The following is a 13,754-nucleotide window of genomic DNA, read 5'->3' on the forward strand; positions in this document are numbered from 1 at the left end:
TTAACCCACTGAGCAAGGGCAGGGATCGAACCCACAACCTCATGGTTCCTAGTCGGATTCGTTAACCCACTGCGCCACGACGGGAATTCCTAGGCTGCAGTTTTGATTCGACCCCTAGCCTGGGAACCTCCACTAGCCTTGGGTGTGGCCCTAATTAAAAAAAAAAATTGTAGGCCTATTAGGAATTTACATAACTCTTCCTCTAAAAAAGCATTTGCTGAGAATCAAAAAGTCATAATTACTCTAAGACAAAGTATTAGATACTTAGTCTCTTTAATACCAAGAGAAAGATTTTGAAGGCAGGAGTGGTGGTTACTAGTAGTCCCTGCCATACTATACACAGGCAACCAGGGGATAAAGGTTTCTGCTGTCCAAATAAGTTTGCATAAAACCAAAATACAGTGGTATCTTTAACACTGGCCCACCCTCTTACTTGACATATACTGGCTACTGGTTCAGTGTGGGAATAGCTTCTCACCTTTTTTTTGTGCCATACCCATGAACATCTCCCAAGGTCCTGTTGACTACACAGGAGAAAAAATTGTCACCCTAGGATAACAAGAGAAATCAGCATTGCCTCATACATAAGCCTCAAGTTGCAACTTCCTAACAATGGTTTTAATGTAGGTTCTGACAAAGAGAGAAAGCGTGTCCTTGGCGGAGAAGCTTGCCTATGGGGAGAATATGTGGATGCAACCAACCTTACTCCAAGACTATGGTATGAAATTTAAGTGATAATATTTGAATTAAGGTGCCTAAGCCTTGCGTTTCTATCCACTAGGAATTTCCCAAGCATCTGGTTTGCCTATTTAAGAAAAAATGCATTTAAATTGTGTTGGGAGACATGTGATTTAAATTTTAGGCCTCGAGCAAGTGCTGTTGGTGAGAGACTCTGGAGTCATAAAGATGTCCGAGACATACATGATGCCTACAGCAGACTAACCATTCACCGCTGCAGAATGGTCAGGTAAGACGAATTCATTTTTCAAGCTAGGCTATGATGAAATACAGCCTGGTTTTTGACCTTATTTAGTATTAGCTAATATAAACAGAAAGAGTGATTTAATCAAGAGAAATTGGGAGCTATTTTTTGTAGCTGAGAGAACAGTACCTCCAAGGAGAACATGTTTGGACTTTCATCTGTTTTTTTCAATAATTATTGGTATGGTTTAGTGATTCTGAGTTGAGCTACTAAGTTCCTCAAGAGATGAGTTACATCAACCAAAAACATCTTTTGTATTTTATCTGTCCTACAGGCGAGGAATAGCTGCAGAACCTCTCTTTACTGGCTACTGTAACCATGAGCACAGAATGTAAAAATGAGCTGAAACAGAGGAGGGAGAAGCCCACAGTAATCTGTACTACAATCAATATGAATGTAATACCATGTTTTTGAATAAAATATCTTTTTTGTTGATTAAACCTCTGTCTTATTATATATAAAGACTGACACCTTTCTTGTGAGAGAAGCTTAAAATCAACCAGCTAAAACGTTGTGCTATTACTCAATATATTCTAAAGGACCGAATCTTGACTACTGACAATAATAACTGCATAGATATACAAACCTTCACCATCTGTGCCACTGTCCATTTGCAAGTTCTATCATTTAAACTGTTCTCACTGGAAGGAGATAGGGGTGCTCCTGCGTTTCTCTCCAAGGACCTCATGTACTTAGGTCAAGCCACTTCTCCGGCTGAGCAGCGTACTTTGGTCTTGAGGATTCATGGCTTGATAATTAGACAGCTCTAAGGCAAAAGTAGCCGAGCCTGATGTTAACGTCCGAAGCACAGTAGAATAACCCTAATCAAAATAATTGATTTTAAGTCAGTTTTCTCAGCAAAATTAAGCCTTAAGTCTCTCTCCCTCCAGATCTTTTGTCCATTATCAGGACAGGTCATGAAAGTGCGCAAAAGGAGAAGTAAGATAAGTGCCTGGAATGGGAAAAGTGGTCGTTTCGGCTGGTGGCACCTTTTGGTACAGCTCACCTCAACCTTTGTGGTGGACTGGAAAGGACTCCCAGCAATTTATGTCCAAAGTCACAACATTTCCCAATGACTAAAACTTTGCATCAGAGCTTTGATGCTTCTTTCAGGTGTTACTTATTATCTTTTTGCTAAGCATATATATATGTACCCTTGATATGAGAAAAGGGGGGGAGTACTTTTCAGTCACAAAGTACCTACCATAATTTCTGCTAAGGGAACAAATCCAATAACAACTTTGTTGTCCTGACGAGTCTGGATTTCCTGAATATTCCCTCTTCTTTGTGCCAGATCTGCTAGGACAGGGCTGAGATAATCTCTAGGTACTGTAACCTCGAGATTCATCAGGGGCTCCAAAATTTGCTTATCAGCTTTCTTCAGAGCCTATAAAGAAATCACTGAATGTTAACCCCTCTTCCTTAAATTGCAGATCAAATTTGTTACAAAGGTAAGATGCATAAAAACAAATATTGTTCATACCCCTAAACCCAAACCTTTAGCAAAAAGATGCAAGCCTGCTTTAAAAAATCCAAAACTTCACTCATTATACATGCATGATAACAGCAATATATCTCCAGACCTCTTGTATGGTGTGTTGTAAGGGCATGCTTGGCAAATTCTGAATATAAAGAGCACCTGTGAACATGTGCCCAGAGATAAAGGGAAAAAAATGTGTTTGCCCCTTCAGAGACATTTCTTCATATTTAAACTTTGTTTTGTTTTTGATGCTTATAGTCTGTGCTACAAGTCAAGGCAACCAAAAAGAGAAATAAAGGGGATAGCTAAAAAAGACACTAAATTTAGAAGCACATTCTCCTTTTTAAAAAAAAGATTGGAATCTAAAATTCTGAACAGATATCTAAGGCCAAGAAGAACAAGCACATGGAAAGGAAAGAGCTAAAACACCGTAGGGGTGGATAGGAAGTGAACAAAACCTGGGGAAGCAGCAGAGGTACAAGGATTATTGGAGTCCCAGGCAGATGCACCATTACATCAGGCAAGGTGGTAAATGGGTTTTGGATGGCATTTGTAAGCACCATACTAACTACTGGTGGGTTTGATTTTAAAAGCTATCTAATGGCCAACAAACACATGAAAAAATGCTCAACATCGCTGATTATAAGAGAAATGCAAATCAAAACTACCATGAGATACCACCTCACACCAGTCAGAATGGCCATCATTCATAAATCCACAAATAACAAGTGCTGGAGGGGCTGTGGAGAAAAGGGAACCCTCCTGCACTGCTGGTGGGAATGTAAACTGGTACAGCCACTATGGAGAACAGTTTGGAGATACCTTAGAAATCTATACATAGAACTTCCATATGACCCTGCAATCCCACTCTTGGGCATCTATCCGGACAAAGCTCTACTTAAAAGAGACACATGCACCCGCATGTTCATTGCAGCACTATTCACAATAGCCAGGACATGGAAACAATCCAAATGTCCATCGACAGAGGATTGGATTCGGAAGATGTGGTATATATACACGATGGAATACTACTCAGCCATAAAAAAGGATGACATCATGCCATTTGCAGCAACATGGATGGAACTAGAGAATCTCATACTGAGTGAAATGAGCCAGAAAGACAAAGACAAATACCATATGACATCACTTATAACTGGAATCTAATATCCAGCACAAATGAACATCTCCTCAGAAAAGAAAATCAATCATGGACTTGGAGAAGAGACTTGTGGTTGCCTGATGGGAGGGGGAGGGAGTGGGAGGGATTGGGAGCTTGGGCTTATCAGTCACAACGTAGAATAGATTTACAAGGAGATCCCGCTGAATAGCATTGAGAACTATGTCTAGATACTCATGTTGCAACAGAAGAAATGGTGGGGGAAAAACTGTAATTGTAATGTATACATGTAAGGATAACCTGACCCCCTTGCTGTACAGTGGGAAAATAAAATTAAAAAAAAAAAAAAAAAAAAAAAAAAAAAAAAAAAAAAAAAAAAAATAAAAGCTATCTAGCCTACTGCTCCAGCCTGTCAGAGTCAAAAGTAAGTAAACAATTTCCTATAAATTCTAAGCCTTTGTTTGTCAGGTGGAGGTAATAAATTTACTTAGGAATGGAAACCAGATAAAATAGCCAGGGCTCTGGAAAGTGCCCTCTGCTTTCTCTGGGTTTGGCTGATCATGTCTTTCTGCTCCCTTGCCACTTACTCACTTATAAAGTCCCAAGGGCTTTAGAACTGGGTGTTATCATTGCCTATATTGCCAAGTAATGCTTTTTCACCACCTCCTCCTTCCTCCCTGCCTCCTACCCTCACTATCATGAAAAATGGTCAAATTAGTAAAAGCAACAGTATATGATGCCCTCTATCATAGAAGCTTCAAAAAACACAGCACACATACATGGTCAAAACAGCTATGGTATGAACAAATGGTAATCTCTCAGTTCTTCATAGCTGATGAAGCCTTTGAGATCCCTAACAATAGAAACAACGGAATTATAGAAAAAGTATCTAATAGTCCTTGAATGAAAAGATTACTAATAAATGACAGGTACCAGTAAACAACTAAACATATCCTCGGTATTTCTGCAATTCTTTCCAAAAGCTTTGTGCTGCTTTACATAGTATCTTTTAGAAACAACACACTAACGTGGGAAAGAGTTAAAAATTAAGAGGGAACATGCCACAACTAAGGAAAGAGCAGAGTTCTCTGTTAGTGAACGGGACATAATGTGCTCCCGGGTCTGTCCTTAGTCCTCTTTTTCCACGGCACCACCGCCTAGTTACAAAAATAGCTTCTCCACAAAAAAATATATGAAGCATTATTAACTTCTTCCAGGTGGAAGAAGCTTCCCCACTAGATGAAGTTTAACAGGAGCCACAGTACTTCTATTGGTAGCATTTTACTTAATGAATTAAAGAGTATTCTCCTCTATGACTTTTTTTTTTTTTTTTGACCACACCCACAAGATGTGGAAGTTCCCAGGCCAGGGACTGAACCCATGCCACAGCAGTGACAATGCCAGATCCTTAACTAATAGGCCACCAGGGAACTCCTATTATGATCAGATTTTGAAGACTGGCCCATACCCTGGGGCTTTGGGTTAATTGAGAAACATCTCATCATCTTTCAGGTTACTGTTATTTCAATATTAAAACCAATGTCAGGAAAAACTCTTAAGAACTACTGGAAGGTAAATATTTTCAACAATTTAATCATGACCACAGGTGAGATTTCTAACTATATGCTTAGGAAAACAAAACTTAAATAATTTTTCTTGTGGCTACACCTGTGGCATATAGAAGTTTCTGGGCCAGGGATCAAAACTACATTGCATTTGCAGCCTGTGCCACAGCTGTGGCACCACCAGATCCTTCACCCATTGTGCCAGGAGAAAACTTCCAAATAATTTTTCAAAGTGTAGGTTTTTTTAAATCAAAAAAACTCGTTAAGAAATATGAATTTGAACTTACATGAAAAAGCCATTAAACTTCAGCCTCCCTAAGTCTAGGGCTTAGGGTGTCTAAATTAACTTTATAACTATGAAATCAGATAAGGCTATGGGAAAATCAAGTCTCAAACACAGTCCAAAATACTAGACAATAGTTATAAAACCAAGTGTGTTAATGTAAAATCAGTCACCCAGAAAACTAGAATATTCCCACACTGAGAACGCACGTAATCAGCATTCATCACCCTGAGGTCCTGGGGGTTAGTCCAGCTCCAGTAAATAACTGGGCAAGATACTCAAGGACATATCCCAGGTAACCACACCAAGATCAGACTCCTTTATGCTCAGAAAAGGAAAATGCTTATCTGATCTGTCATTCAGCAGGACTTACTAAACATGAACTTCTACATTGGAACTAACATTAGACCTTCAATATTCTTTATATTATAGCCTATTTTGGGCCAAGCTGACCCTAAAAATGTCTTTTACTCAAATCTACCAAGCCTGCCTCTAATGGCTGTGTACCCAGGATGGGGAAAGCAGAGATAGCACTGAAGTTTTTAATATCTGTGTATTAAACAGTAATTTCTTAGATACTCTTTTGAGTAAAATCCTAGTGATTAAGAAATTAAAGATTCTCTACAGTAAAAACTCGTGTTGACTATAAGGCTCAGGATGCAACGATAAAAACAAGGTCAGGCACTGCGAGCACAGCTGTCTGTGGATCAGTAGTACACTACTGTCCAGAGAGTCAGCTTAAAGCAAAAAGGGATTGGGACACTTGCATACCTTTTGCATGCATCTTGAGACACAAGCAGAAATCATAGTTGTAGAGGTACCAGGATGAATTACCAGTGAATGTAAAGTAACTGCCACATCTTGAATTGGGGATCCAAGCAATGGTCCTATGTAAGGGAGAAGAATTGTTTTGTGTTAGGACTCAATATACAATGAGGAATAAGTGATAAATGTAAAGACATAGGCAGAGGAGTTCCCATTGTGGCTCAACGGAAACGAATGTGATTAGTATCCATAAGGACGCGGGTTCGATCCCTGGCCTTGCTCAGTGGGTTAAGGATCCAGCATTGCCGTGAGCTGTGGTGTAGGTCGCAGACACGGCTCAGATCTGGAGTTGCTGTGGCTGTGGTGTACGCTGTTGGCTATAGATCCGATTTGACCCCTAGCCTGGGAACCTCCATATGCCCCGGGTGAAGTTTCCAGTTCCACACATAAGGAGCTTGGAAGTCATCCCTCTGTCCTAGCAATAAATAAAAAGCAACAACTCTTACTGGATTGGTAAGAAATGGGAAGACAAAGGGCAAACCACTACCCCCAAGACTAGAGGGACAGACAGGTGACTGCAGGACAAGTCAGAGTTCAAAACTCTAGGGGGGGTCCCAGTCTTGGGAGTGGGAAGGGGCACAATTTTGTGAGATTTACCTCTAGGAGCGCAAGCAGGTTCTCAGAGTAAAATCAGATATTCAGGGGGTGGGGAAAGTAATCCACTCTGAAATACTTCAAGGCACTTGTTACTAACACGGCATGCCCTCAGAAAACTAGTTAATCACAGCCTGACTGACTTGGAAGTACCCAATTCCAGTCTACTCTGGCCATCCTATCCTACCTAAGGGGGATGAAAAAAACTGAGTAATACTTGCACAGTTCTAAGTCCAGAGGCACAGGCCCACTAGAAGACCGAGACCTAATCCCAGGAACACAGACTGCTTCCCTCCCCCCACACCTCACATTACTAAAGGCGGTTTATAGTAGTTCCTTTTACCTAGTACATCATATCTAGCTATCCAGGAGAAATGATAAGGCACACTGAAAAGCAAAAACCACAATTTGAATACACAGAGCAAACATCAGAACCACACATGGCAGGGATGCTGAATGATCAGACTGGGAATATAAACAACTATAATTAGTATGCTGGGGCGCTAATAAAGTAGAGGGCACACAAGGACAGATGAGCTGTGGTAGCAGAGAAAAGTCCTAAGAAAGAAACGAAAAGAGATGCTTGAGATTAGAAACACTGTAACAGAAAGGAAGAAAGCCACTCATGGGCTTAGATGGGACATAGTTCAGGAAAGAGACTGCGTTGGAAGATGTATCAGTAGAAACCTCCAAAACTCAAGTGCAAAGTGAACACAAGACTGAAAAGGACAAAACATCCAAGGACTGTAGTACAACTATAAAGGTGTGACATATGCAATGATGGGAAAAGACAGAGAGAAACCACTACCAAACTTAGAAAAGAAGAATAGGGATTAAATCCCTGCGTGTGATACTAAAGGCTTCCTGTGATTTGGGTACCTTACCTTGGAGGCATGCACTATGAATGCCGTTTTCAACGGCCTCTTGAGAGGCCTGCGAAAGGTCTTGGGTAACGCTTTGGGCATAATCGATCACTGGCTGAAGGGATGATGTTTCAAGTGGCTTTGCTTCCAGTTCCACAGTCACAAGATGCCGTTTGTCTCCTAAAGTTCTATCTAAGGCATCTATAAACAAATTGAATATAGAATCTCAGAGATTTGTGCTGGAAAGGTGTCAAAGTGCCATAACTGGCAAAATTACAGTAAACAAATTCAAGGCCTCGTGGAGAATAAAGCAGAAGAAAATAACAACAATGTATTAAAATGTCAGAGTAAATGTTCTACCAACAAAGCATCTGTTTCTCTGTTTACCAAATTCAAAAACCTGCTCTCAATCACCTATTAATGCTGTTTTACTGTTAAAATGTGTTGAGGCAGGCAATCACACAAGTTTTTCTATGTGGATTACACTTTTAAACATCTCTTACGTGACTGAAATTCTCTTAATTACAAAATTTCCTGTATTTTTTTCACAAACCGTATCCGTGTTTTCTGTGGGGCAAGAGTAATAATTATCATGTTCTTTTGATTAAAGGAATTAAATTGAAATTATATGTAGGGGAGTTCCTGTCATGGCATAGGGGAAACGAATCTGACTAGGAACCATGAGGTTGCAGGTTCAATCCATGACCTCACTCAGTAGGTTGAGGATCCAGCATTGCTGTGGCTGTGGTGTGGGCTGGCAGCTGCAGCTCCAATTAGACTCCTAGCCTGGGAACCTCCATATGCCATGGGTGCAGCCCTAAAAAAAAAGATGAAAGAAATTATTGTATGTAAGAAAAAAATGATTTCTTACAGTCGGGACAGAAATATAAAAACTGCACTTTCTCAAGAATATGAGCAGCATAGGACTACCATATTTATTAAATAGTGGAAATTTCCACCTTTTAATTTTTTTTTAATTATATCTCTAACTTTGAGATATAAGTGACATACAGATAGCACTGTATAAATTAAGGTGTATAGCATAATGATTTAACTTACACAGATCATGGATTGATTACAACAAGAGGTTTAGTGAACATCCACCATCTCAAATAAAATGTTATAAAGAAATAGAGAAAAAAAATTTTTCCTCGTAATGAGAACTCTTAGGATTTACTTTTTCATTTATAATGTATGCGGTATTATCTTTATCATGTTGTATATTACATTCTTAGTACTTACTTATCTTGTAAGTGGACTTTATACCTTTTGATCACCTTCATCCATTTTCATCTTCCCTACGCCCATATTCCACACTTTGTAGAGTAAAAATAACACACTGACTTCAAATTCTAATACTCATGGGAGTTCCTGTCGTGGCTCAGTGGTTAAGGAATCTGACTAGGAACCATGAGGTTGTGGGTTCGATCCCTGGCCTTGCTCAGTGGGTTAAGGATCTGGCATTGCCGGGAGCTCTGGTTTAGGTTGCAGACACGGCTTGGATCCCATGTTGTTGTGGCTCTGGCGCAGGCCGGCAGCTATAGCTCTGATTAGACCCCTAGCCTGGGAACCTCCATATGTCACGGAAGCAGCCCTAGAAAATGCAAAAAGACAAAAAAAAAAAAAAAAAAAAAAAAAACCTCATTCTGGTAGTGAGGGCTGGGATAAGGCATCTACTAACATGGCTCATCCCACTGCACACTTGCTTGATGAGTGGCTCAGCCAATAGGATGTAATGAGTGGTAATGAAATAGGGCTATGATTAAAACAAAACAAATCCTAAAAAGCAAAAACACACAACATAAAACCTGTCTCCACTGATGGAAGACACTAAACTTGCTTTACACAAAAGTAAACGAAGAGATTTAGAAAACAGATACTGGAGAGAAAGACAGAAACAAAACCAGTGAAGTCTAAATGTTGTATTTACCTGTGGCACGAACTGAATTTAGGATGGTCTCGCGGTATGCTACCTGCAGGGGTCCTAGATAGGTTTCCAGTCCATATTCCCTCTTGATTCGGTCATGAATAATTTCAATATGTAACTCTCCCATACCACAAAGGATAGTCTGGTTGAAAGAGGAAGAGAACAAAGATCAAAGAAAAAACTTAATGTTTATCACAAAATACTATTAAAGGTCTGATACAGGAGTTCCCATTGTGGCTCAGCAGGTTACAAACCTGACTAGTTTCCATGAGGAAGCAGGTTTGATCCCTGGCCTCGCTCAGTGGGTTAAGGATCCGGCATTGCTGTGAGCTGCAGTGTAGGTCACAGACGTGGCTCAGATCCTACATTGCTAGGACTGTGGCATAGGCTGGCAGATGTAGCTCCAATTCGACCCCTAGCCTGGGAATGTCCATGTGCTGCAGGTGCAGTCCTAAAAAGCTTTAAAAAAAAAAAAAAGGCGTATCAATATATTTTATCTTTCACTACTTACAAACTTTCTTCTGTAATTTTCTTTTACTCTTTTTTTTTCTTTTTAGGGCTATGCCTGCAGCACATGGAAGTTCCCAGGCTAGGGACTGAATCGGAGTTGCAGCTGCTGGCCCTACACCACAGCCACAGCAACATCAGATCCAAGCCGCCTATGCAACCTAGGCGATGGCAGATCCTTAACCCACTAAACGAAGCCAGGGATCAAACCTGCATCCTCATGCATGCTAGTCGGGTTCTTAACCTGCTGAGCCACAATGGAAACTCCATTCTATAATTTTTTAAAAGCAGTAAAACAATGTTTTTTAATTTTTTGATTGAAATAATAAAGCAATTAACAGTGAATTACGAGATGATTCTCTTATTCCTTGATAGCTGAATTATCAGTTGGGTAACATCTAACTAGAACTACACTTCCCAACCACAGAGCTAAGTTCTGGCCAACAGAATATAAGTATAAATGTTGTTGCCAACTTCTGTGTTATGTCTTTAAGGAAAGGGTAGCTACAGCCCTTCTCTTAATGAAGATGTAGCCTTCTTGAAACATGAATGAGGGCAACATCTTATAAATGGGAGGACTAACCCCTTGGTCAAGCACTCCTATGCGGCTATTTCTCAACCATTCTGGGTACCTTATAGTTCTGGGGGCACTCAGAATTTCCAGAGTAGCTTGGACCTTGATGTTATAGAGAAATTGACTTTTATCTTCTTTGAACCAATGTTATTTGGGTCCTTGTTAGAACAGCCAAATTTGCATCAAAACATTTTTTTTTTTTTAAAGCAACAGTGGTTATTCCTGAAGGTCTTCGTGTATGAAAGAGTACAGTGCAAGGAATCCCTGATTGCCCCATCTTATTCATATGCCATCTGTGCAGTAAAAAATTAACTTTACCCCAAGAGAGATCTGGCCCCTGCCTTCAGCTACCAGCAAGTTATCTCTAGGCCGAGATGCTGTCTGATAGAAGTGTCTTCTTGTCTGAGGCCTTCGTCCACCAGATAGTCTAACAATGGGATTTATGATGTAGGCTTTGGAATAGTCATATCCATTTACAACCTAGAGAGTAAAGGTAGTAGCCTAATCCTACAGGAGGCACTAGAGATTAAAGGTCAACCACATAGGCAGTATGTGACTCTACTCCAGTAAAAACCCTGGACACCAAAAACTTGGGTCAGCTTCCCTGAAAGGCGATACTCTATGCCAGGAGGGTAACACATCTCTGAGGTTGAAGAAAACTCTGCATTTAGAACTCTCCCAGACTTTGCCACATATGCATCTTTTTTTGGCTAGTTCTGATTCATACCCTTTCACTGTAATAAAAATGTAATTATAAGGAACAACAACAAAAAATTGGTGCACGATTGCTAAAGATTTAATATAAAGTTAAAGAAGTGGATTATTTAGGGAAAAAGCAAGGACCAATTAAACTAAATTGCTGCCTCATTTAGCTGGACTTTGGGAAAATAAAGTATTTCATATTTTTCAAATTAATCAGTTTATCCTTTTTAAAGACAAATTTACCATCTTTTAAAGTAACTTTTTCTATAATCTTACATAAACTATATCCTGCCCTCCTAAAAACAAGATACAGAATGAACATCTGTTCTTTTACTGTACTATAATATTCAGTAAAGTCCTGTATCTTTATGACTCTGTTTCCTCCCACATTGTTAGGCTGTAATCTCTCAGTTTCAGTTCTCACCCATTTTATCTGTGTTATCATCATGAAGATGATAGCATCCTCCCTTTAGTAAAGCTGCTTCTATAAGTTTTAGCACAAGGGTCTCAAGGCTTTATCTTGGGGTTGAACCTTATTTCAAAATCCCACAAAAGGCTGTATTCTATAATGCAGAAATGTTGGAGATTATTTAAATAAGTGAGGTATAATTATACTGAGGAACTAAGGAGAATTTAACTTCAGTCAACATAATAATCAGAAATTTAAATTACAAGAGAACTGAAAAAAGAAAGCTTTTTTTTTAGAGGCAGAGGCCAGTCAAAGGTTAGGATATATGCACTTAACCACTCTCTCTGTCTCACACACATACCAGTGTTATTATTCAAAAACTTTGAGGATTAAGTAATATGTGCATACTTGTCCAGAGTCAGGATCTAGCTTCACTTTCAAACTGGGATCTTCGCGCTGAAGGCATTTCAATGCATGATCCAAATCTGGAAGATAAACAATATCTTCATATTTGTGGGAAAAATATTTTAGTGGGAAAAATAGATGAACGAGCAAATGAACTTTGAAAAAGAAAATCTCAAACAACCAGAAATGTTTGGAGAGAATGGAACAAGGTGACGAGAGCGATGGAAGATGACTTAGACTGGGTAACGTGGGAGGACCTCTCCAGGATAATTTGGATAAAGACGCAAACCAAAAAGAACGACCTTTTAGGTAAAATCCTGAAGTAGAAGAGTTTCAGACAGAGGAAATGGCTGTGCAAGGAACGGTTTCTACTCAAGAAACAAGAAGGGCAGTACAGCTGGATATTGGTGGGCAAAAGGAAAGTAGCATCAGGTAAGGAGGGAGATGTGTGGTGGGGCCTTAACGGCCACAGTGAGGAGTCTGGATGTGGCCTTCACAGGCAAATTCTATCAAACATTTAGAGAAAAGTTAACACTTCCTTCTGAAATTCTTTTAAAAAACTGAAGTGAAAGGAACACTTCCAATCTATGAGGCCACCATCACCCTGGTCCCAACTCAGCAACACCACAAAAAAAATTACAGGCCAACATCACTGATGAACATAGATGTAAAAATCTTCAAAAAAAATACTAGCAAACCAAATCCAACAGTACATTAAAAGGATCATTCAACATGATCAAGTGGGATTTATCCCAGGGATGCAAGGATTCTTCAATATTCACAAATCAATTGGTGTGATACACCACATTAACAAACTAAGGAATAAACACCATATGATCATCTCAAGAGATGCAGAAAAAGCTTTTGACAAAATCCCACACCAATTTATGATAAAAACCATCCAAGAAGTGGGCATAAAGGAAACCTACCTCAACATAATAAAGACCATATACGACAAACCCACAGATAACAACATCATTCTCAACAGTGAAGAGCTGAAAGAATTTCCACTAAGATCAGGAACAAGACAAGGATGTCCACTCTTGCCACTTTTATTCAACATAGTTTTGGAAGTCCTAGCCATGGCAATCAGAGAAGAAAAAGAAAAATCCAAACTGCAAAAGAAATTAAACTGTCGCTGCTTGCAGATGACATAATACCATACCTAGAAAATCCCAAAGATTTTCTAGCAAAAAGTCACTAGAGATCATCAGTGAATCAGTTGCAGGATTCAAACTTAGTACACAGAAATCTCTTGCATTTCTATACACTAACAACAAAAGATCTGAAAGAGAAATTAAGGAAATAGTCCCATTTACCATCACATCAAAAACAATAAAACACCAAGGTATAAACCTACTTAAGGAGGCAGAGGACCTGTACTCTGAAAACTATTGAGATGTTCATGAAAGACATTGAAGAGACACAAACAGATGGGAAGATATACCATGCTGGAGTTCCCGTCGTGGCGCAGTGGTTAACGAATCCGACTAGGAACCATGAGGTCGCGGGTTCGGTCCC

General features: G+C 39.6%; 2 protein-coding genes across 12 annotated transcripts in view; one reads left to right on the forward strand and one right to left on the reverse strand.

Annotated features, from left to right (window-relative positions):
• Window positions 1-1,422, forward strand: part of HEXB (hexosaminidase subunit beta) — a 39,670-nt gene extending 38,248 nt beyond the window's left edge. The window contains 3 exon segments of the mRNA NM_213921.2: window positions 628-718; window positions 863-967; window positions 1,257-1,422. Of these exon segments, the coding sequence (NP_999086.2) occupies window positions 628-718; window positions 863-967; window positions 1,257-1,317 (257 nt within the window). The 3' untranslated portion in view covers window positions 1,318-1,422.
• GFM2 (GTP dependent ribosome recycling factor mitochondrial 2) overlaps window positions 1-13,754 on the reverse strand; it is an 87,323-nt gene that overhangs the window by 25,933 nt on the left and 47,636 nt on the right. For 6 of the 11 annotated variants that reach the window (XM_085013821.1, XM_085013819.1, XM_085013825.1 and 3 more), the window contains 6 exons: window positions 12,237-12,313; window positions 9,640-9,778; window positions 7,731-7,910; window positions 6,199-6,314; window positions 2,187-2,369; window positions 1,569-1,803 (listed from right to left, as the gene is read on the reverse strand). In XM_085013821.1, the coding sequence (XP_084869947.1) occupies window positions 1,675-1,803; window positions 2,187-2,369; window positions 6,199-6,314; window positions 7,731-7,910; window positions 9,640-9,778; window positions 12,237-12,313 (824 nt within the window). In that variant the 3' untranslated portion in view covers window positions 1,569-1,674. Of the gene's footprint in view, window positions 1-137; window positions 1,804-2,186; window positions 2,370-6,198; window positions 6,315-7,730; window positions 7,911-9,639; window positions 9,779-12,236; window positions 12,314-13,754 lie in introns of those variants that run through there. The other 5 variants (XM_085013822.1, XM_085013824.1, XM_085013817.1 and 2 more) reach the window with 4 other exon arrangements.

This window comes from Sus scrofa, chromosome 2 (assembly GCF_054392235.1).
Source record: "Sus scrofa isolate SSC_HxYL_T2T_F1_AM1 chromosome 2, Sscrofa_HxYL_maternal_Yorkshire_Landrace_v2.0, whole genome shotgun sequence".
Classification (NCBI taxonomy): Eukaryota; Metazoa; Chordata; class Mammalia; order Artiodactyla; family Suidae; genus Sus; species Sus scrofa.